At 37.2% G+C, this 23,454-nt stretch overlaps 3 protein-coding genes and 1 long non-coding RNA gene across 7 annotated transcripts; all 4 read left to right on the forward strand.

Annotated features, from left to right (window-relative positions):
* The first annotated feature begins 1,282 nt into the window (after positions 1-1,282).
* Positions 1,283-9,542, forward strand: LOC120003685 (guanosine nucleotide diphosphate dissociation inhibitor At5g09550). Its single transcript, XM_038852706.1, has 13 exons — positions 1,283-1,564; positions 2,384-2,446; positions 2,559-2,642; positions 3,794-3,901; positions 4,007-4,179; positions 5,104-5,215; positions 5,602-5,682; positions 5,770-5,832; positions 6,611-6,712; positions 6,890-7,014; positions 7,610-7,820; positions 8,288-8,362; positions 9,286-9,542. The coding sequence occupies exons 1-13, from the start codon at positions 1,478-1,480 to the stop codon at positions 9,337-9,339; spliced, it is 1,338 nt and encodes a 445-aa protein (XP_038708634.1). The 5' UTR covers positions 1,283-1,477; the 3' UTR covers positions 9,340-9,542.
* A 3,921-nt stretch (positions 9,543-13,463) lies between these two features.
* LOC120003370 lies at positions 13,464-14,495 on the forward strand. Of its 2 annotated transcripts, none has more exons than XR_005469335.1 (3): positions 13,464-13,719; positions 13,797-14,222; positions 14,357-14,495. It is a non-coding gene; the product is annotated as an uncharacterized LOC120003370 (long non-coding RNA). The 2 variants fall into 2 exon arrangements; XR_005469334.1 differs by having other exon boundaries at positions 13,842-14,222.
* Positions 14,496-14,690: 195 nt separating this feature from the next.
* LOC120003367 (L-type lectin-domain containing receptor kinase IX.1-like) lies at positions 14,691-17,054 on the forward strand. 2 transcript variants are annotated; one of them, XM_038852328.1, is made up of 2 exons: positions 14,691-16,344; positions 16,557-17,054. In XM_038852328.1, exon 1 carries the CDS (start codon positions 14,839-14,841, stop codon positions 16,273-16,275), a length of 1,437 nt encoding a protein of 478 aa, XP_038708256.1. In that variant the 5' UTR covers positions 14,691-14,838; the 3' UTR covers positions 16,276-16,344; positions 16,557-17,054. The 2 variants fall into 2 exon arrangements, with proteins under 2 accessions (XP_038708256.1, XP_038708257.1); XM_038852329.1 differs by lacking the exon at positions 16,557-17,054 and having other exon boundaries at positions 14,712-14,871; positions 14,952-16,501.
* Positions 17,055-19,186: 2,132 nt separating this feature from the next.
* LOC120003369 (NAC domain-containing protein 62-like) lies at positions 19,187-21,896 on the forward strand. Of its 2 annotated transcripts, XM_038852330.1 has the most exons (5): positions 19,189-19,363; positions 19,469-19,634; positions 19,759-20,024; positions 20,529-20,663; positions 20,764-21,896. In XM_038852330.1, the coding sequence occupies exons 2-5, from the start codon at positions 19,469-19,471 to the stop codon at positions 20,857-20,859; spliced, it is 663 nt and encodes a 220-aa protein (XP_038708258.1). In that variant the 5' UTR covers positions 19,189-19,363; the 3' UTR covers positions 20,860-21,896. The 2 variants fall into 2 exon arrangements, with proteins under 2 accessions (XP_038708259.1, XP_038708258.1); XM_038852331.1 differs by having other exon boundaries at positions 19,187-19,634.
* Positions 21,897-23,454: the final 1,558 nt, after the last annotated feature.

The raw sequence follows: 23,454 nt of genomic DNA on the forward strand, positions 1-23,454 counted from the left end.
GTGTTGTTTTTCTCAGTAAGTGTTCGTGGATTGTATAGACAACTAAAAAAACCTAAAAAACACTTACCTCTTCGCCATGATCATTTTTTTTATTGTCGATAATGTTGTTTTTGAGATATTGTAGATGATATTTATTCATATAATCCTTCTGTAGCTCATCATCTTCCATCTTCTACGATTTTTCAATGAAATCGATATTCCTTTGCAAAATTTTTTGGCGTGTAAACTATACTTTTTTTAGAGAATTGTGGTGTAGAGTTAGTGCTTTCTAATTTTATATGTAAATATAAATTTATTTTTTATTTTTAGTTTAAGGGTTAATATGTCATTCTAAACAATGATATTTATGTAAAGATGAACCTTATTTGCACCCAAATATTTGCTACGAACATCCCACTCTAAATAAACTCCAGTGAAAAACATAACAATTATGAGTACACGTCATTTTGTTTTTTTTTTAATGTTTTTTTCAACTACACCTTAGCCATTTTGCTCTACCACCTCCTCCACCATCGCTGTCGAATAATCCAGTTTTTTCACGCCCAGATCAGCCTTTCTTCCAGATCTTGTAGGCAAAAGAAGCTTTCCTTCCATTCACACACAAACACTCAAGCAAGAGAAACCCAGACCAATCTTTCTCGCCTGTCGTGCAACAAGTAAACCGGATTTAGTGAGGAGAAGGAGGAGGGAAAGGATTTGGGGAGGAGAAGGAGCAAGGAAATCGGATTTTGTCGCCGCCGCCGTCAAGTAAGGGAAGAAGAAGAAGGAGGAGGAGAGAAGGAGGAGGGAAATGATTTGGGGAATTTATGGCAGAAATGGTAAGGTTAAGTGGAGGTATTGATAGATTAGGTTTTTTATAGATTAATAGTGTGTACTTAGTAAAATGGAGGTGCAAATAAGGTTCATGTAAAATTAAAAAATTTAAAAGTAGTGTAAAGTTAGTACTTTAATGGTGTGCAAATAAAATTTATCTATTCTATAATATATATTGGCACGCTTTGACTGAGATTCAGGCCCAATGCCTTCATTACAAGCTCGGCCTACCCAAGCCCATGGATCAAAAAGCCTAATAATTTGACAAATTAGAAAAAAAGAACAAAAAACGAAAAGCAAGGAAGAAAATCCAGCCATCCAGGTGTCAGACGTTCGAGACGCCCCAAGATCCTACTAGTAAGCTCCACTCTCTCCTTTTCATCAAGTCTTTTACACGCGCTGGCTACGGATAACACAAAAGGCAAGGGATGATTCGTTGGTTTTCTGTGAGCCACGTGCTTTTAGCCGCGTGAATGTAGTGCTAAGTTCAGCCACCTTCAGTCCTTCAGTCTCGTTCGTTCCCGCTAAAGACTTGCTCCAAACCAAAACCAATCACACAAACACGATACAAATACAAAGAAAGCAACCTCTCTCTCTGACTCTCTATCTCTCTCTCTCTAATTTGATTAGAATCTGCAACTTCGCAACAGCAACAGCGCCGGCCATGGATGAAGAGTATGATGTTATCGTTCTTGGGACTGGGCTCAAGGAATGCATTCTCAGTGGTCTTCTCTCTGTTGATGGCCTCAAAGTAAAATTTCGATTTCAACCTAGTTTTACATTTCGATTCACAATCCATTGATTGCAGTCTCTTTAACTTCGATTTCATTGGAATCAAGATGATTCACAGGCCACTCGTGCCTGCATTCTACAGCTACCTCTGGTTTTCTATGTCTTTAATCTTCTTTCTATTATTGAATGGCTGGCCGTAAGTGCAATCTAATCCATTTGTTTCATGTAACGCGATTTGGTGTAATTAATCCTGGAATGTGTTATCCCTTTATGCAGATCTTGATTGATTTTTGGAGATTTATGTATGAATTGGGGAACTTGACACATCTTGTTTGTATAAAAGTAAACTGAGGGAAATGAACCTGTTTTAAATCAAATCAAGGGTGATCTTGGGATTTAACACACACCAAGCGGCCCCCCCCCCCTTCCCCCCCTTATTAGCATAAGATAAATGATCTTAGAGCTAATAGTTCTGGATTTGCTGGAGTGGTCCCAAATCTAGATGTAAGAAATCTTTTCTGAGGTTCCCTCTTGCTCAAGGTGCATCAAGAACCTTATTCCTCTTGCTTTCTGGGGGTTCCTATGCTTCATTATGTCCCTTTAACAAAACCAATCTGTACAGAAATGTAATTGAAGAATCAAAACTTGTTTCTGGAGCATATGTTTTTTTCCATGAGGAATGAGGTTTTTTTTTTCATCTTCTTTTTACTTGTTGTGTGAGTTGATTGCAATCTTAAATGGAATTTATCTTGAATACCCCTTTTTTGTTCTTTCATTTTTACTTCACTTCACTCGTTTTTTAACCAGAAAAAAAAAAACTGATTAATCTTCTGCATAGGTATTGCATATGGATCGAAATGACTATTATGGAGGCGAATCAAGTTCTCTGAATCTTACACAGGTAACTCTTCTCCATGGTTAAACTTTAGACCAGAAACACATTTGAATGCATGCGCATAATATCTTCATCTTATTTTTACCCTTATTGTAAACCTTACTTTTCCACTATACAGCTTTGGAAGCGCTTCAGAGGAGATGACAAGCCTCCAGAAAACCTTGGCACAAGTAGGGAGTATAATGTTGATATGATACCCAAGGTATTCCTTTATGCAATCTGTTCTGCATTAATCTGGCTTTGTATGTTCCTTGTATGTTTCAGATACGCTTTATATGGTCCTTAATTTATATACTATTATGCTTGCCTTCCAGCTTCTATTCAAATTGTTGAAACCCACGTCTCAGGACTTGTCACTTCTCTAAAGCAACTAAAGAAAAATTTCGATTTACTTTTTGCTGCGAGTTCTTCTATGTCAAATAGATCTGTCATCTGGAAAAGTCTGATCATGGAAGACACTCTACTTCTTTGTGTACATACAAACTTATGGTGAGAACTTAGTTTTGAGAAAGCCAAATGAAACTAAAATAGCTCTGTTCATTTTGGGGGGCCAGATAAATATCTATCTAGAATGATTTCAATAAGTAGTAAAGAATTGTACTACATGCCCAAAGGTTTAGGTTTAGTATAATGGACTTACCAAAAAAAAAGTTTAGTATAAATGTATAATGGACATAGCGGAAAGGCGTACATTTGGGAAGTATATTTATGGTGTAAAGTCTATGAATATTTATATCCTTTTCTAATCGAAAACATTACTTCCCCACCCACTTGTCATATGGAATTGATTGGCTTGCTATGATTTTGTTGAAAACCTTCTACTAGATCCAAGCATATCAGCCCTGTAAAACTAATGTTCTTCAAACTAAATACTTTCTTTTGTCATTTTGAATTTGGACCCCAGCTGGTTTGCACAATCTGTATGCATCCAAGCATATAAATGAGTAATTATCACCACGGGGATGGGGATTGGTGGTAGAGTTTTCTGTGCTACTTGGCCAGAGAAATGGTCAGTCTATAAGGATTAAGACATTTCTGTTGAGAATAACACTCTTAACTGACAAAGAAATTCATAATCTATCAGGGAACAATATGTGTATTGCAAGTTCCATTGGTTACATAAATGTCACATAAATAACCTGAAATGTTACAGATTCTTTGTGTTAAACTGGGAGATATGTCATTTGTGTCACTGTTTCCACAATCTCTCATATTAATTTTCATTGTTGGGAGACCAGTACACAGAGGCAAAACATGGTTTCTTTGATTGCTATTTTTGACAAAGCATCACTATTACATCCATGATTCCTGAATATCAAATCTAAACTTCTTTTTTTTTTTTTGGGTACTTAGTTCATGATGGCGAATGGTGCCTTGGTCCGCGTTCTTATCCACACTGATGTCACCAAGTATCTTAATTTCAAGGCCGTAGATGGTAGTTTTGTGTACAACAAAGGAAAGGTAAGATGCAGTTTCACATCAAGTATTTTATTGTCCTTCCCCTTTCATGTTGTTCATCACATACTCATTCTCTGGTTTCATTTTCGAACGATGTTCTATTTTTAGGTTTACAAAGTTCCAGCAACTGATGTCGAAGCACTGAAATCACCACTTATGGGATTGTTTGAGAAGCGCCGTGCACGAAAGTTCTTCATTTATGTCCAAGATTATGAAGATAATGATCCAAAGTCTCACGAAGGACTGGACTTGAACAAAGTTACAGCAAGAGAGCTTATCTCGTATGTATCTTGTACCTTTTGTTCTATAACATGCTATGATGAACAGTATACTGAAGAGCACATTAAAATTGCATTTGCATTGGCTTTATCTTCTAAGGTGTCGGTAGCCTTCAGTTCTCTATTCTTGCTCTGTCAGTAAAATGCAGACTGCTATGTTAGCATATCAAAGGACCTAGATCCATTATCTGCCGACTATTATAAATTGAAAAAAATGTTGGAAATTGTCAAGTCGATCCGACATTTTTCATATTTGAAACCACTATATTGACCAAAGAAAAGGTGTGTCTCTATACATTTGTTATCCTGGCCTGTATTATCATACATCAAATTGATATTGGCAAAATTCTGTCATAATTTGCGTGACTAGAGTTGTAATTCAAAAAACTGCTTCTCTCCCTCTCCCTTTCCTTCCCTCATCTATATGACAAGATGAACGGAAATTTTAGAATCTTTTAGCACGACAAGAACACAATTTTTGTAGATGTTTTTGCACAAAATTGATTTTTTTATAAAAGTGTTCAACAGTTATAGATTAGGAAATAGGAATGATTAACAGAGAGAGAGAGAGAAAGAATCTGATACAGTAATATTTATTTGGCTGGTTCATTTAAATGTTTTAAAAGAAATCTCACGCTATATCAAACATTGGTTTATTCTTCCTATTTTTAATAGGTAGACAAGTTAATGTAAGTGTATATCTTAGTAATGCTGTTTGACTATCTTCATTTATGAAGAACTATTATTGATGACAATTAAAATGCATTTGCTTATATATTTTTAGACATGGGTGAAATATGATCGAGAAGAAATGCCCATACATGATGAGGGACTTCTGAAAGTAAAAAAAGAACGGACAGAAGTACAACATTTGATTTCTTTCTCTATACCTGACGTTGTAGCTGAATGCTAATTTTACTACTGCAGTAAATATGGGCTGGAAGATAATACAATTGACTTTATTGGTCATGCCCTAGCACTTCATATCGACGACGATTACTTGGATCAGCCAGCTATGGATTTTGTTAAGAGAATGAAGGTGCAAAGTCACTACTTCTTAACATATTCACTGTATAGTATAGATGTAATCTTTTCAAGTGAATTATCATGACATGAATGGTGCACTTAATACACCTATAATTTTTAATGCTCTGATTTGTGTATTCAACTATTATATGTTGATGGATTTACTTCCTTTGGTTACATTCAATATCATTGGAAGCTAAAATGAATTGAAGAAGTATATACTATGAATTCATAGCAGTGCTGTACTGTTGGGATAGTCTATTGTTTGCTCTGGCAGGATTTACTCTTCATGTCTGTTGCCTACTCTTGCTACTTAATATGAATAAAGATTTCGTAAACCTTGCTCGTGGTCATCTGATGATAAAAGTTCCATGAAGTATTTTCTTTTGTTATATAAAGCTCTATGCAGAGTCTTTAGCACGCTTCCAAGGAGGATCGCCATATATCTATCCACTCTATGGACTTGGGGAGCTGCCACAGGTTGTTTTCATCCCTATTTTTTTTGTTACAGGAACTAAAGGTCAATAAAAGAGGTTTTTTCTTAAATTTCCATGCAACATTATGTAGGCTTTTGCACGTTTAAGTGCAGTATATGGCGGGACATATATGCTCAACAAACCAGAATGTAAGGTAAATATGCCAGCATATTTACATATTCAGAAAGTTTTTTACTTCTCAAGTAAAACTTATGGTTCTTCTGGGCTTTTGTCTTGTCATTTTGTTCAATCTCTGACATTCTCTGTGTCTGTGTTGCTCATGATGTTTGACTTATGTCAGTAAAGAGCTTCTAATTTCAACTGTGATACAAAAATGGTGGTCATCCCCATAAAGTGGCAAGATTAATTATCTTATTTACTTCCTAGTTGAAAAGTAATGCTTTATTTCATGCTGTTGAATGAAGATTTTGTCACTCTTTCTTGAGGTTACATCCATGATCCATACCTAGGAGTTAATCTTTGTTGATGTTAAAACTACTTATTCAAACTTTTCTCTCCTTTGCCTATCTTGTAATTGCCTACATGAGGTTACAATAGATCTTTTATTTCTCTTGATCAATTTCATTTCTAAATATTATAACAAAAAAGTGGCATTTTCCATGCGAGTAGCACATGGGTTACCTGTTTGGGCATCCCAGAAGAGTACTACATTCGAAGGCAATTGATTTGCTTACCCTTTTTTTTTTTTGTAACCAAGTGGCAATTGTTTCCTCATCCTATAATTTTTTGTGATATCTAGAGCCATACTAAGATTATGGGGGAATGTAATTGAAATTATTTAATATTTCTTTTATTGACACTTAAATTTATGGTCAACTTGTTTTATGTTTACTTTTACTAGAATGATTGCTCTGATATTACTTGTAGGCTTGTAGCAAGTATCTTTACATTTTACTTTTTGCGGATAATAGGTCCAATTTGATGAAAATGGCAAAGCAATTGGCGTGACCTCGGAAGGAGAAACTGCTAAATGCAAGAAAATTGTTTGTGATCCATCATATTTGCCTGACAAGGTAACTTTACGAGCAATTCAAGCTCCAAATGCTGTCATGATAAGTAAACTGATGAAATTAATATCCTTTTCCCAACCCTAGAACCTACTAAAATTTAAATGAAGATAAATAAACATATAAATAAGATCCTTCAGATCCCATCCATGGCGTTCATCTGATGTATCTTTGATATAACAGGTTCGGAAGGTTGGAACAGTTGCTCGTGCTATATGTATGATGAGCCATCCTATTCCAGAGACCAATGATTCTCACTCAGTTCAGGTTATTCTACCGCAGAAGCAACTTGGTCGTAAATCCGATATGTATGTTTTCTCTTTGGCTCTTTGGTGTTTTTTTCTTCTTTGTTGAGTTTTTCATACTGATACTGAGAGGGAAATGCTTAAAGACATGCATATTTTTTATTTTCATGGGGAAGCATGTTCCTTTATGTATAATTCAAGCTCCATAGTTGCTGATTATTAGAGTTACCAAACAAGAAAGTCAATAACATTTTATTACTTATCGACTTTGAATATCTAAGAGTGCATCTAAATAAAATCTTGGTCGCAAGTGGATTGATATCGTATCGATGTCGCATAAAGGCACATTTTTTATTTTATAAAATTCCTTCAACGGTTCTTAAGCAAAATTTGGTATTTTGAGTGTAAAAACCACAGGAAAAGCTGTTCCTGACAGCCGATAATAAAGTGCTGAGCCTATCACACTTTTTGTAAGAACTGAATTAAGTAGTCAGTCTGATGGCCAGTAAAGGAATCCTGCCTTAGTTCGGCTTGATTGTTTAGTTTGGGGTTTCAAAAAACTACATGAAAATAGAAATGAAAGGAAAGAAATTTGAACTACCAGTAGATGATCTTTTTTACCTTCTAAGATGTACTTGAACTTCTATCTTTTCTGCAGGTACCTCTTCTGTTGCTCTTATGCTCACAATGTCGCTGCAAAAGGAAAATACATTGCTTTTGTTTCCACTGAAGCAGAGACTGACAAACCTGAGATAGAATTGAAGCCTGGAATTGATCTACTTGGACCGGTAGATGAGATATTTTTCGACACTTATGATAGATATGTGCCCACGAACAACCATGAAGCTGACAATTGTTTCATATCTACTGTAAGTGCACGATGTTCTGTGTCTTAGTTACTAATTTAGCATTATAAAAAGAAAGGTTAATTTCATGTTTTATAAAATCCATAAATGTATTATTGGTAGTTTATTATATCTACAACTTGAGGAGGAATCCCTTCTGCTGGGAAGCAAGTGGGAATTGTGAAAACATTCTTGCATTATAGGATTAAATCTCTGGCCCTCGCCATTTAACTATTGCAGTGTGCAATGTTCCAGGTTGCCTTTTCCCTTTAGTTCTCTCATCTCTCATGAGTTTCTACCTAGTATAATTTTATGAAAATTTTACGTTTTTGTGTGAATGATATGAAAGAAAACCAAGCATTTCGTTATTATTTGAAGCAAAACTTCTACACTTGTAGTAGTTGTTTGAATGAACAAATAAGTTCACACTGGCTTCTTTTGTTTATTTTTGAGAATTCAGTACTAATGATGAGATTTTGTACTCTTGACAGAGTTATGATGCAACTACTCACTTTGAGACCACCGTAGCAGATGTGATAGCAATGTATAGCAAAATCACAGGGAAGGTAATCTATGTTACTCAATGTTGTGAATCGCCTTACATATTCCATCTAGTTGACCTTTTCTACAATTGGTTTCTACAACATCTAAAAATATATAGAAAGAAATAAAGATAGATCAGAGCAGATTAGGTTACTGGAAACAGCTAAAATTTCTCCGCCAGTCAAGATAAAGAAGTTTTTCTGATTTTTCTTAGTGAAAGATGATGCATAATTTGTGCATGAGTTGTTCATCAACTAATCATTGAAAACTTGTTCCATTATTAGAATATAGGTGCTGCAATATTTGCAGAAGATATCCAGACATGTCATCCTTGAAAAGATTTTCTAAATACTTGAATACCGTAGAATTTGTTAGTGTGCATATATGTTAGAATGAGTGTAACATAGAACCTTTTTTAAATGCCATGGAACTTGTTAGAGTGCATAATATGACTTTTATAAGAAATTATTTTGGAGGTTTGGGGCACTTCATGATATTTAAAAGGAAGTTCTCAATCTTTGAATGAGTGTAAGCAGTAGAATATAAGTTGTGTGAAAATGATGTGTAGAAAATGAAAAAGAGAGAATTGTACATGCTGTGTCCAACTCCTTTTTAGGATTTTGCTCTGTTTCTCTTGATGGGAGTTGCTTTAATATAATTAATAAGACGATAACATCAACAGATTGGCTACCCTTTTCAGTTTATCACAGCAACTAATAATTTCAGTTAAGCCCTATCATCAATAATTAATAATATATTATTCTCAATATCTGATCCTTGATGGGTTAAATGTAGTCCAGTTAGATGCATTAGGAATCATTGATTCTTATAGGGAGTGAATTTAATGATAAAGTTCTGGTGATCCGATACATGAAAATAACCGGTTCTCCTTACACCGATATTATAAGACATATTTACTTATCCTTTCCTTTGTTTCATGTATCAGAGTCTTGATCTTTCTGTCGATCTGAGTGCTGCAAGTGCTGCAACTGAAGAATGAAGCTCATTTACCTCTCAAAGTGTTACCAGAAGGGAAGCATGATCTTCTTAGATTTTTCTCTTCTGATTTTTCTTTATGCCAACTTTGCATTTCTTGTTGGATTTCCTTTTTGGATCTTATCTTGAAGTTGAAGTTTTCTCTGCATTATAGTATGTGCACTGGTTTTATTAATGGAATGCAAATAAATACTTGAGTAAACTTCTTGCAGTATGCCCCTCGTATCTTGTACATTTTCTTTTTAATAAACATCACCAACAGCATTTGCAGGACCAATAATTTCCACAGTAGTATTTGTCACAATAACAGATTTGCTTCAACTGCAAAAGAGAGAGAACGAATATCCTAAGGTCAAGCTCTATCACCTGTCTATACCATTAATACATGTCTATCACTACTACTTGTCTACAACCTATCCACCTTTCTACATTTAATACAAGATCGACAATAAATAAAAGGAAATCTCAACAGCATGTGTTGTTATATTTATATACCCTTTAGCGCTATTGCTGGGTTATTAGGGTTCAATAATAATGCATGAGTCAACGTTCAACAAGATTTGATTGGCGAGCTGAGAACATTTTGGGGTAAGTATGTTGACCTATTTGGTGGTTATGAGTGTGCATCGTCTATCCACAGTGCACTGTCATTTTTTGAAAGAGATAGACCTAGGGGTCACCATTTGTCCCGCGAGCCAAAGCTCGGCCTGGGTCCGAAATTACATCGGGCTTGGGCAGCCCTACCTTAGCCTCTGGAGGGCCTAGGCTCCATTTCTAGGGCCTGGCCCTACCCGAAGCCCTACACCTCGGGCCAACGTTGGGTTGGTCCCAGCCAGGCCCAAGGCCCGACCAATGGCACCATATTATATATATATATATATATATATAATATCGGTAGTATTAGTTATACATAGCCAAACATCCCTAATTGTCCATAATACACCTGTCATGCCACATGGGTCAAGTGATGTGTCAATTTCAAAATAAAAATATGAGATAAAAGATCTTTCTCTTTCTCTCACACACTCTCTCTCAAAAGGCAAATCTCAGCCATTTTTCTTCACTCTCTCTCTCTCTCTTTCTCTCACTCTCTCTTTGTCTCAAACAAACAACGAAACCCATTTTGCAGTCGTCTCAGACACCATCAACACATATCGGTCTTCCATTCATTGCGGTCATCGCGGTAACACTTCTTTTCCGACTGTCTAGCACATATCGATCTCTCACTCTCGTAAGTCTTTACTCAGACCCATTTATGCAGCCTCCCTAGATGATGAAACTCATTTACTCAGAGAAATCAATCTTCCGTTCACGGCAGTTGTTGCGGATCTCATCACTGAACGAAGAGTTGCCGATCTTCCATGTTATAGGTTTGTTTGTTTGGGGTCTTCCATATTGTGAGTTTGTGGATTTAGTGTTTAGGGTCTTTCATGTTGTGGGTATGTATGTCTTTGGTACTTGTGTTGTTTTTGCCTCAGAGCTAGTTGTGGTGCTCTCCTCTTTCTTTTGACGTTCAAAACTCTATTCGAAGTGAATAATTATATTATTCCAATGGGTATTACACATTGATAGTTGTAATTACATTATTCCAATGTGTAATTACATTGATAACTTTTCATTATAAAACAACAGTTTTTAATTACGTTATTCCAATGCAGTTGGAATATATCATAATTAAAAATTATGTTCTCAAAATTATATAACAATCTAAAGAATCACCAAAAAGACTGAGTTCAAAACATACAAATATTAATATGAATAATTTGTTTCCTCTTTTGATGCCCTTGACAATATATATGTAATTACATTGTTTGCAAGTCCAATTACACTGGACAAATTTATAACTAACACATTATATTGTCTTAATTATATCTCATAAAGAGGATGATTACAAAACAACAGTGGATAATTACATTATTGTTGTCATATTTACATATTGATTTAAGCATTGTCTTGGGTCACATGGAGGAGAGAGAAAAAAGTAAGTATGGGAGAGAAAAAGTAGATATGAGATGAAGATAAGCAGGAGAGAGAGAAAAGTAAATCTTAGATAAAATCTTGAAATGTGTGAGACATGAGAGAGAAGCGGGAAAAATAAACTTGGAAACCTAGCTTTTTTTTTTCTGACAACTGATCTAGTTGGCATCTGATTTGTACTGCCAGCTAGATTATGTAGCTTTATGGACAAAGTTATCTATGGAAGTTTAGCATATATATATATATATATATATATATATATATATATATATACAGGGCTGCTCATATGCGCAGACCCGTGATTTTGAAAACATGCGGGCTTCACATATAAGCCCTTGGATCAATCTAAGGGCTTAAATTAATATGGCAACTGATGTACACAAAACCCACAGAATCCATGTTACCTCCGTCTCCCACATCCGCGACAGAGGTTCTTCCGTCCTGAAATCACATCGTCGCACAGAGTTTGTACAGTTGTGAAGAAACAGAGTTATTTTCCTCTTGGTTGCTCACAGAGTTTGAACATTCTTCACTAACTACAATATTTTCATGAGACCAAAAAATTTGGCAAACACTAATATCTTGATTTTGAAGAAAAAGAGACTCCGTAAAAGCTAGAGAACTTTAATTACTGCAAATCTGCAGCTGTATTCTTAGTTATTCTTCAACACCACAGAAAGCTTTGATAGAACCATTCAATTTCATTCCTTCTTCTGCCCAAAGGTGATTATCTTCTACCCTAGAATTCAGAAGCAGGTGTGAAGATAAAGGGGATTAAAGGACCTAGGTGCGAGGATGAAGGCGATTGAAGGACACAGACACGCGATGATGAAGGAGATTGAAGAAAGACCCTGGCGTGAAAGAGACGAAGTTGCTGGTGCGATGACGAAGGAGATTGAAGAAAGACCCAGACGAAGAAAAGGAACGAACTTCCGTATTCTTTTTTTTTTAAAGAAAATTCAATTTCAATCTCAGCCGTCCCCAAGATCGAACGGATAAAAATGAAAGCCCGTAAAATTAGAGGTTTACGCGTCTGCGCACTTTAGCAGCCCTGTATATATATATATATATATGCAGTTGTGCACCGTCTCTCTATTACATATACAGATAGTGCAATATATATAATATTGGAAGCACTATATGTCTATAATTGTCAATAATCTAGGTGGCATGAGGAGAAGTGTGGGAGACCATTTTGTATTAAATTATGGACACATATCATTTTTGGATATAATATATAGACAATGCAGTTGATATATAATATATAATACATATATAAATATTAAATAGTCAAAGTCGGGCCTGAGCCTCATTTTGAAGGGCAAGCCCGGCCCGGCCCGATGCCGACCCCTAGATAGACCAGCAACGCTTAAGAACTGGATGTCAATGCCAGATATACGTTCTTAATAGTGCTTGACATTTTTGTCTCTACATTCTATACCTCCACCTCGACATGAACGTATTACTATCACAATAGGATATGTGAATGGTAATCAGTTCGTTCAATTGGCATTGACATGGTTATCCGATACCTCCTATTATGATTCAATGGTTTAGATACATGTATGATTTTGGAAACGAATGGGTCACTCAATATAGAGAATAACTTGCAGCATACATTAAATGCACCCGACAATCTACATAGATGTAATGTAATAAGTTTACTTTTAATTAATTGATGGTGTGGGAAAACCAATTAGGGAGTGAGAAAATTAATTTCTGATATATGAATCAAATGTCAAATCGTACACAAATCAAATATCAAATCATATGTAAATTAATATTAAAAAAATAAAATTTAATGATTGGGGGTGAGATTATCGTTTCTCCAAGCTAAATCATAACGGTAATGTTTAAAGGTACAAGGGTTGACTAGTGGCTAGAGGGTTTACACAGAAACATACAGTGGAGTTTCATGAAACTTTTACTTTTGTGGCTAGACTAGAGATTGTAAGACTGTTATTGTTTGTAGCAGTTCAGAATGAGTCAAATCAACTTTATTGAATGGAAAACTAGAGGCGGAAGTTTACGTTGCTCAACCAGAAGGGTTCTTAGTGAAAAAGGGAGAAGACAAAGTGTATAGACTAAGGAAAGCTCTCTATGAAGATTCAAAGTCTCAAACAACAATTGAAGAAGAATTCAGAGATGAAAGAAGTGTTATTCTCATTTTTTCAGAAGTATCTTTAATACATAGCCGTTTGGCTAATATATGCAAATACAAATCAACTAGCCGTTGGGCCGTTGATGTAGACAGCAAAAAGAATAAATAAAATACTTTGAAAAGTAAAACCTCGCCCAAGCCCATGACTTGTCTCCAAGTAGAAGACCCGAACTAGGGCACCTTGAGAAGGATCGAGAAGATCAAACCAGGGAGAAACCAGGCTTCAATCTTCAACTCTGTCACAAGGTGAGTTGAATGGTACGTTCTGTCACAATTTCCTGTTGATTTGAATCAAAAGCTGCTAATGGGTTGCAATAAAGTAGGTAGGAGACTAATGGGTTGCAATAAACTTGCTGTTGCCTTGTTAGCTCTTAGTTTAGAAGCTGTAGAGATGGAAATTGACACATTGTTATTGACACATCAATGTGACTTGTCTACGGACTTCTCAATTCTCATGCATTTTACAAGAAAACAAGGTCTTGTTATTATCACCCTGTTTCTTCTTCTATCTGCTTGTTCTTTCTTATTGTTTTTATTCTTATTCTTATTCTTTTTTTTATAATCTCTTCTTACAAAAATACAAAAGCTTAAGTGATCTTTTCATTTCATAAACTTTGGTCAACAATGCCGGCTATTGGGTAGTCAGACCAAAATATGCTCTTATCGAAAAGTAGTTATGGGAAATGGATAAAGAAGAATTCTCATTTGTGTTGGACATAAGAAGACCTACCAATGCAACAGTGAACAAGGTATGGATGAAAGAAATATTGAGTAATCTCCTCCAACCCCTTTTGATGAACCATGATTGCTGCCAATTTCATGAACCATAATTTGATTACTCTTTTCACTTCCTGTAGTTTCTTGTTTCTTGTACTCACACCAGAAGCAGCAGGTTCCTTGAGCTTCAACATTGACGGATTTAATCCAAATTATCCGCAAATTATTACAGAGGGAGACGCAAGCGTGGTGGTCGATACGGTGCAACTCACCTTGAACTTGCGGGACAAGGGAAAGGAAGGGAGTTCTGGTCGTGTAACTTACAAACAATCATTTCAGCTTTGGGACAAGAAATCCGGAAATCTCTCAAGCTTCACTACCCACTTCACCTTTGTCATCAACTCACTAGGGGATTCTTTTTATGGCGATGGTCTAACATTTTTTCTTGCAGCTTTCTCCTTCCCATTTCCTCCTGATTTAGCTTTTGGTGGTGGTCTTGGTTTGTTTTCAAGAGACGATAAAAACGATGGAGGTCCTCTTCCATATGTTGCAGTTGAGTTTGATACTTATCAAAATCCTTGGGATCCACCATATGATCACGTAGGTATCGACGTTAATTCTATTGCCTCCGTCAAAACTGTGCCTTGGATGAGCAGTATTCCGGATGGGACCAAGACAGAGGTATGGATCACATATGATTCAATCAAGAAAAATCTAAGTGTTGAGTTTGCTTATGTTGATAAGAATAGTAAGAAACGCAGGGTTGGAGAAATCTCTTATGAGGTTGATCTGAGGAAAATCTTGCCTCAATGGGTTTCTCTTGGCTTCTCTGCTAGCACTGGACTTGCATTTGAAATAAATACCATTTGTTCATGGACTTTCACTTCAAGTTCAAGTTTTTTTGATTCTAGATTGAATGAATCTGATCCATTAAAGAAGGCGCCAAGTCCATTTTCCAATTTTATTCCGGAGCAGGAAGAAAGGGCACAGACCAGGACGAGATTGGTGTCAGGATTTGTTATTGGATTGTGTTCCTTGATCGTTTGCCTAATTTTCCTTCGTATCCGTTCAAGGAAGAAGAAGATGACAGAAGATGAAAATGTCAAGGGTTTTGTATTCCAAGTATCTTTTGGTGATGAATTTCAAAATGGATTAGGACCTAAGAAATTCTCTTGTATTGAATTGGCTGAGGCAACAAAACACTTTGCAGAAGAAGAGATGCTTGGAGAGGGAGGGTTCGGAGCAGTTTATAGAGGCTTTTTAAAAGACTCAAACTCTTATGTGGCTGTAAAGAGGATATCAAGTGCATCTAAACAAGGAGTCAAAGAATACGCATCAGAAGTGAAGGTCATTAGCCGATTACGGCACAAAAATACGGTGAAGCTCCTCGGCTGGTGCCATGAAAAGGATCTCTTACTAGTTTATGAGTTCATGCCTCAAGGAAGCCTAGACGCTCATCTTTTTAAAGGCAAAAGCTCGTTGACATGGGTTTTGAGATGCAAAATTGTTCGAGGCTTGGCCTTGGCATTGCTTTACCTACACGAAGAAGGTGATTTCTGTGTGATTCATAGAGACATTAAATCAAGCAACATTATGTTGGATTCCGACTTCAATGCAAAGCTTGGAGATTTCGGGTTAGCCAGGCTTGTTGACCATGCAAAAGGGTGTCAAACCACAATTTTGGCAGGGACCATGGGTTACATGCCCCCTGAATATCTAATGTCAGGCAAGGCTAGCAAAGCAACAGATGTATATAGTTTTGGAGTCGTTGCTTTGGAAATAGTTTCTGGTAGAAAGGCTGTGGATGCTAGGATTTCAGAGGAAATAAGACTAGTAGAATGGGTTTGGGAGTTGCATGGAATTGGGAATGTACTTGATGTAGCAGACCCCAAATTGTGCAGAGAGTTTGATGAGGAGCAAGTCAAGAGATTGATCCTCGTCGGTCTATGGTGTGTGCATCCAGACCACGCATTTCGGCCTTCGATACGGCAAGTGATTAAGGTCCTTAATTTTGAGGCTCCATTGCCTACACTACCATCACAAATGCCAATGCTAGCATATCTTACTCCTCCACAAGAAATGTGACGCAGAGCAAGCTGAGCAACGGAAAGATTTATTGAAGCGTTCGCTATTCTTGTTAGCAAAACTAAAGATGTATGATTCTTATTGATAAAAAACACTACTGTTTAACAACCCTAAGGCCAATTTAGATAGTCGGCTATTTGCTAGAACATAAGGAAACTCCTAATTCAACTATAATTAGTAAAACTTAATAGCACTTGGTATTCCAATACGATGCAATGCTTTGACATATTTGTCTTATTTAATTAAACTAATAAAACTAACAGACTTGACATGTTTAACAGGTCCCTTAACCCCATGTTCCTGCCCTCCTACATCTTCCTTGCTAGGCACGTTCCTTCTTCTCCAAGTAATGCAAAGCCACCTGTTCCTCCTTGCACAACCTGTCACCGTCACTGCCTACCAAGCCTGCATCAGTCTCCCCGGATTGAAAAGAACTCGACCTCGAGTTGGCCAAAGGGGCAGCAAAATAACACGGTACCAGATGCTTAACATTAAAGACATTTGAGGTCTTCAGATGGCTCGGAAGACGCACACAATAAACATTGTCATTAATCCGTTGAAGCACCTCACAGGGACCAACTTTCTTTGCCTTAAGCTTGTTATATTCTCCAGGAGGAAATCTATCACGAGTAAGAATGACCCACACATCATCCCCAACATCAAAAGTAACGCAACGACGCTTCTCATCAACTCTGGCCTTGTAAACAACATTATTAGCTTCAATTTTTGTACGTACTTAGGCATGTAAATCCCGAAGAAATTGAGTCATGTCTACAGCTTTAATGTGTAGTTTACCTCCATGAGCAATCTCAGTTAAATCAAGCACCCCAGCCGGATTAGATCCATACACAATTTCAAATGGACTGAACCCAGTAGTGCGATTTGTCGAGCGATTAAAGACAAACTCCGCTTGAGCAAGCATACCATCCCATTGCTTAGGTTTTGCACCGGCAATGCTACGCAACAAATTTCCCAAAATCCGATTCACCACTTTAGTTTGACCATCCGTATGAGGATGATAAGAACTGCTAAAATTGAGTGTAGTGCCCATCTTACTCCATAAACACCTCCAGAAATTGCTTACAAATTTTGTATTGTGATCCGAAGTAATTGATTTGGGCAAACCATGAAGTCGTACCACCTCAGTAAAATAAAAGTGAGCAATACGGGTGGCATCCATAGTCTTCCTGCAAGCAATAAAATGTGATATTTTCAAAAAACGATCAACTACAACGAAAATGGAATCCATACCTCGCTGAGTTCGCGGGAGCTCTAAAACAAAATCCATACTCACATCCTGCCACGGAGTGGACGACACCGGTAAAGGAGTATATAAACCAACATTGGTAGCGGCCCCTTTCGAAACTTGACAAGTAAAACAGCGTGCTACAAACTTCTTCACATCACTAGACATTTTAGGCCAATAAAAACCTTTAGAGATCAAAGCCAAAGTTTTATCCCTTCCAAAGTGACCCTCATTATGCATTTCACACAGGATTTGCAGGCGCAAAGAGCAGTCGGGTATACATAGTTGTAACCCGCGGAACAAGAACCCATCATGCAATTGATATTCAGAAGAAGAATCGGCTGTCACAGCTGAAAAAATTTTGCTAAAGGAAGGATCACTGGAGTACAATTCTTTGAAAGTATCCAAGCCAACTACTTGGGCTGTCATTGTAGTCAATAGAGTTGCATGTCTACTCAAGGCATCAACAACTTTATTTTGAATGCCAGATTGATGACAAATTGCAAAGGTGAATTCTTGTAAGTAAGCAACCCATTTAGCATGTCGTCGGTTTAGTTTATGTTGCCCATTAACATACGTAAGAGCTTCATGGTTCGTGAGTAATATAAACTCCTTTTGAATTAAATAATGCCAACAATGCTTCAAGACTTGAACAATTGCATAAAATTCAAGGTCATAAGTAGAATAATTTTGCTGTGCACTAGAGAGCTTAGCACTGTAAAAAGCAACCCGATGTCCCTCCTGACTGAGCACACCCCCAATTCCTACTCTAGAGGCATCATAATTAACTTCAAAAATCTTCTCAAAGTTAGGAAGAGTTAATACTGGAGCTGTTGCAATTTTGTCTCTTCACCAGCCTCAAGCTCTGATCAGCCTCATCGGTCCATTGAAACACCTTATCCTTTAGGCACTCAATTATCGGTGCTATCAAAGTGCTAAAATTCTGCACAAATCTCCTGTAAAAGGAGGCCAAGCCATGAAAACTCCGAATATCATGAAGACTATTTGGGGTTGGCCAATCAAGAATAGCTTGCACCTTGAATGGGTCTACATGTACTCCTTCATTAGATACAATAAAGCCCAAGAACGTGATTGAGTTAGTCATAAAGAAACTTTTTTTTTATTCACAAACAGAAGTTGTTGACGTAAAGTGGTTAGAACTTCATTCAAATGCTGGAGATGGGCCTCCCTGGTGGGACTATAAATTAAGATGTCATCAAAATAAACCACAATAAATTTGCCCATAAATGGCTTCAAAATTTGTTGCACAAAATCTGCACCAAAGTAACTCTAAAATTATGAGAGAATCCACATGAGCTATTTGGAAACGATGAGGACAGACGAAGGACGTCGGGAAGATTATGAAGATCAAGAATTAGATATCATAGATATAGATAGATCGCAAGTCTGGTTTGGTTTGAAGTGGAGAGGGTGTGTTAATCCTATACCTAGAAAAACATATGATTAAAGGTAAATTGATCAAAGTTGGAGTGTGATTAGTAAAAACTAAGATGTTAGTAAAACTCACCAAAAAATGACGTAGAAATTGCTACACGAGTTGAACCTGATACCTCTCACATTTATCACAGTCAACTTCACCCTTCCAATCAAAACGAAACTCGTTTGTTTATCCTTTCAGTTTCTCAGATAACGTGTTACGAGGTTTCCTTAAAAGAAATATACAAAAGAAAATAAAAATGTCTCCTGTCCTTCTATATAGACTCATACTACACTCTTCTTCTTCCCACTCCACTCTCAGAGTAAATCCTTCTTCAACTGCAACTATTTCTTCTCACTCTCTCTACTACGATCGCAGATCAGCCGAGTATCACTTCTTCTCCGGTGAGTTCTCTCTTTCACTGCTTCTTTTTGTATTCTCCTTTTTATTCTTTAATTTTGGTGTTTGTTTTTTCTTACTTTTTGGCTTCATATCAACTTAAATTGAAGATGACGAGCTCAGAAGACATGGAAACACCAGGTTTCGGATTTAATCCGACGGAGGAACAGCTAGTCAACTATTACTTACGCCATAAGATCTGTGGCAATGATGACAAAGTCTCTGCAATTGCAGATATTGGTGGTATCTGCAATTACGAGCCGTGGGAGTTACCCAGTAAGTACCATATATGTCCGATCAGGCTTAATTTGTTATTAGGGTTTTTTTCTTTTCTTTTCTTTTCCTCTAGAGGATCTGCATCTGAAAATTTAATTGTAATTTAATTTCGAGCTCTGTGTAGAGAAGGCGGCGATACCATCAAAGGATACATGGTATTTCTTTTCTCGTCCAGATCGCAAGTATAAAAAGAGTGGAAACAATAACAGGATAACTAGGGCTGGTTACTGGAAAGTGACCGGCAAGCCACGGGAGATCAAGAACAGAGCCAAGAACCAAGTCCTTGGTATCAAGAGAATTTTGGTTTTCTATGAAGGTCGTGTGCGTGACCCACTCTGGACTCACTGGACCATACACGAATATCAGCTGAATCCCTCTTCTTCCAATGGGGTATTATACGCTATTTCTTTCCTTTTTTTTTCAAACTTCTTTGGTGTTTTGTGATATATTTGCTGTGGGTGTATGATTCTTATCTCTATGGCTCCTTTTTATTACTTCTGTTTATTTGGATTTTGTGTCTAGTCCATCTAGGGAGACTGAGAGGAGGCTAAATTTTATGTTATGCAATTTTCCAATATGATTCTTGTTCTAAAGCAAAACATATTTCCTGGCACTTGCTCATTACCATGACCAATGCTCATGCACAGCATCATATGACAACCAGTTCATTAGCATCTGTAGTGAGTGTTGTGTTCTCTACGAGTGTACTAATACCGTAGGAAACTTGTTTGAGACTTCGAGTAATCAAAATTCTTTATTGCTAATAGTATTGAATATATGACAAGTGGAGAGTAATTTTGATGTATGACATTAGTTGTCGTGGAAGTTTCTGTTTCTGGTCTTTATGTTCAAGCATGCTTGCCTTTCAACTTATTGGTCTTTCAATTTGTGTAGATGGATTGTGTCATCTCCCGCTTGCATCGAAAAGCACCCAAAAGGACTCTCAATTCATCAGGTGATGAAGGTGAACCAAGTCATGACTCGACTTCTGAAGTTGAAAATCCTGTTACAGATTTCACATTGCCTGAGGTATGGAAACTCCTTGTTTTGTCTACTATCAACTTAATCACAAAGTGCACGAGTTGCAATTTCAAAGCTAATGCTTGGTGCTCTATGAATCTTATTTCAGATAGACCCACAATTTGAGGAAGATTTCTGGAACTCTAACGAGCAGGGTGTCACCTCTCACCTCCCCCACAGCTCAGCTGCCAGAGTTGCACTATAGCCAGGGCCCTTCTAATGTTTATCATCAGCACACCAATGGCGTTACTGATGATTATATTATGTCATTGTCTCAATTTGGCTCCGGTTATCAGCAATACAACAACATAGAGGCGGTGAAGTCGCATCAGGTTATCCAGGATGCACAATACCGCAGTGGAAGTATGCACACTGCCATTGATGACTCCAGCCCATCAGAGTCATTGGGTAGTCTGCATATTGGGGATATCAATGACACTGAAGCAGTCAAAGCAATGGTAGATGGATGTTTTTGGGGGACGCACATGATGCAGGGGCTCTCTTATGGGGATCTTCAAAAAACCAATTGTGTTGCTGATGAATATAATCTACCGTTGCCTCAATTTAGCACTAGTGAGCAGCAAGACATGATCTCAGAGATGGTGAGCTGTGAGCCTACCATCCAGGGTATAAACCTTTACCCTGGAAGTATGAAAATTGCCCCTAGTGACTCCAGCGCATCAGAATATTCAGGAAGTCTGCCCGCTAAGGATATGAGTGACACCGAAGCAATTGACGAATTCATCGCAAACTGCTTAGCAACAGCTCCTGGAGGCAGTAGTGATTCTGATTGGGCTCGGTGGTTTGAGCGTCCTTCTGCATGTTTTTCCTACACATGAAAATAGAGAAAAATAAGCAGAAACACGTAGGAATCACCGATGGAAAGCCCACCCTACAACATATGGAATGTCTATCATGTGGCACGATACTATGTCCTTTATGAGACAAGGATGTGGGTGTATCATCATCATGGTTGTTTCCATGCGAACCCGCCTTCTTGTCTCATGGATGACATATATCGTGCGGCATCATAGCATTCCCTTCAATAAAGTGTGATGCGTTTGAGAGTTATCGGTTGTAATGCGTTTGAGTGTGATTAGTTTTATTTAGGGTGTAGAGATGTGGTCAGCCTTGTTGAATGACTACTCTACTTGAACAGGATGTGTTCTATGTAATTTCACTTCTCCAATTGTGTGCTATGTTTCTTGGTATTTATAAAGGAAGTTCCTCTTGTATTGTACAGTAGTTTCTCTTTGCTTGTTTATGCTTGCCTCTTGTCAAGGCATCCTTTGCTTTCTAAAAATATTGAAAGAGGTATGGACCATAGCTTCCATTAATTGAAAGGGGCAGGGGCAACCCACAACTACTGTCAAAGCACCCAACTAAAATCAGTTGTGCTATTTGATAAAGAACTAATTTTAGTCCTAGATATAGACCTTAGTAGTTAATAAAGTATTAAGGACGGAATCAGCAAATAGAGACACCAACCAACACATCAAGAAGCCAATTTGCATTATTTAGTATTGCACTCTCTCACTCAATCATTCACTCATTCCCAGCTTCCTAGAAATTGGGATCATTGTGGGTACAAATTTTTTTGAGGTTTTATATCATGAAATCACGATTTATGTATATAGACCACAAATATTAAAACATATTAATAATACTTCAAAACAATAACACATTCACAAAAAAAATTCAGGATTCTATATGTCACGGGTTCACGATTTATGAAGAAAGACCGCAAAAGTAAAAACACAATAATAATACTTCAAAACAATAACATAAAAAAAAAAAGGGGGGTATTTTATGTGATGCATTTTTGATTCACAAATATAGACTGCAAACACACAAAAAAATATTGAGTTATTTATGTTATGGGTTCACGGTTCACGAATATAGACCACAAATCATGAAACACAACAAGAGAGTGGAGGTTGTGTACGACCTCTACAAGTACATCCTTCACTCTCTTGTTTGCGACCACTATCTGGTGTCTCTGGAGGTATGCACATACATGATATAGAGACATCAGACATATTGACAAAAAACAAGAGTATTAAAAATAGGTTGGATCTAGGTCGAATTGTGGGTAAGGATAATAGTTTAGTGGACTAGGTTAGTGCAACTGGGGCCTCTTTTTTTGATTGGGGCTTCACATCAACCCATATTAGGGTTAATGAAAATTTTGTTGGGTCATTAGGGGGCCGTGCCCCAGTGACCCATGAGTGGGTCCCCCTCTCTGTATATCTGCAACTCTTCTTCTACTTAGGTAACAATCCCTTGAAACCTATACCAAACTAGTAGTTTGCAGCCACTACAACTCTGTTTTACAAACTCTTCTTTTCCGTTAGTTGAACAAGAGCTAGCATAAGATGACGAGTCGAGCAGAATAGATATGAAACGAATGCCGGGGTTCAGATTTCTACCAACAAATGAAAAACTCATTGAACATTTCCTAAAGCTCAAGTTGCTCGACTACGATGACCAAGTCTCTACTGTCATTCCCGAGATAGATATATGCAAAAATATGAGCCTTGGCAACTGCAGCCACAGAATCAGATAATGATACATGATATTGCTTTGCTTTACTCGTCCCGATTACAAGTTCGCAAAGAGTAGACGGGCAAACAAGAAAAGCATTGGTGGGTAATGCAGCAAAAATTGTGGGTAAAAATAACTATATAGCATTGGTGGGTAATGCAGCAAAAATTGTGGGTAAAAATAACTATATGAACATTATTTGCGCTTCATTTTTTACTAAGTACATCCCATTTTAATGTGTTTTCAAATAATTAAC

The sequence above is a fragment of the Tripterygium wilfordii genome, chromosome 8, assembly GCF_013401445.1.
Source record: "Tripterygium wilfordii isolate XIE 37 chromosome 8, ASM1340144v1, whole genome shotgun sequence".
In the NCBI taxonomy this organism is placed as follows: Eukaryota; Viridiplantae; Streptophyta; class Magnoliopsida; order Celastrales; family Celastraceae; genus Tripterygium; species Tripterygium wilfordii.

Bases quoted from the DNA above. Each gene is read 5' to 3' on its own strand.
- LOC120003685 (XM_038852706.1), top strand. From the start codon at position 1,478: ATGGATGAAGAGTATGATGTTATCGTTCTTGGGACTGGGCTCAAGGAA. The intron at 2,447-2,558 runs GTAACTCTTCTC...TCCACTATACAG, and splicing joins GTTCTCTGAATCTTACACAG to CTTTGGAAGCGCTTCAGAGG. The intron at 7,821-8,287 runs GTAAGTGCACGA...TACTCTTGACAG, and splicing joins ACAATTGTTTCATATCTACT to AGTTATGATGCAACTACTCA.
- LOC120003367 (XM_038852328.1), top strand. From the start codon at position 14,839: ATGAGCAGTATTCCGGATGGGACCAAGACAGAGGTATGGATCACATAT.
- LOC120003369 (XM_038852331.1), top strand. From the start codon at position 19,469: ATGACGAGCTCAGAAGACATGGAAACACCAGGTTTCGGATTTAATCCG. The intron at 20,025-20,528 runs GTATTATACGCT...CAATTTGTGTAG, and splicing joins ATCCCTCTTCTTCCAATGGG to ATGGATTGTGTCATCTCCCG. The intron at 20,664-20,763 runs GTATGGAAACTC...ATCTTATTTCAG, and splicing joins CAGATTTCACATTGCCTGAG to ATAGACCCACAATTTGAGGA.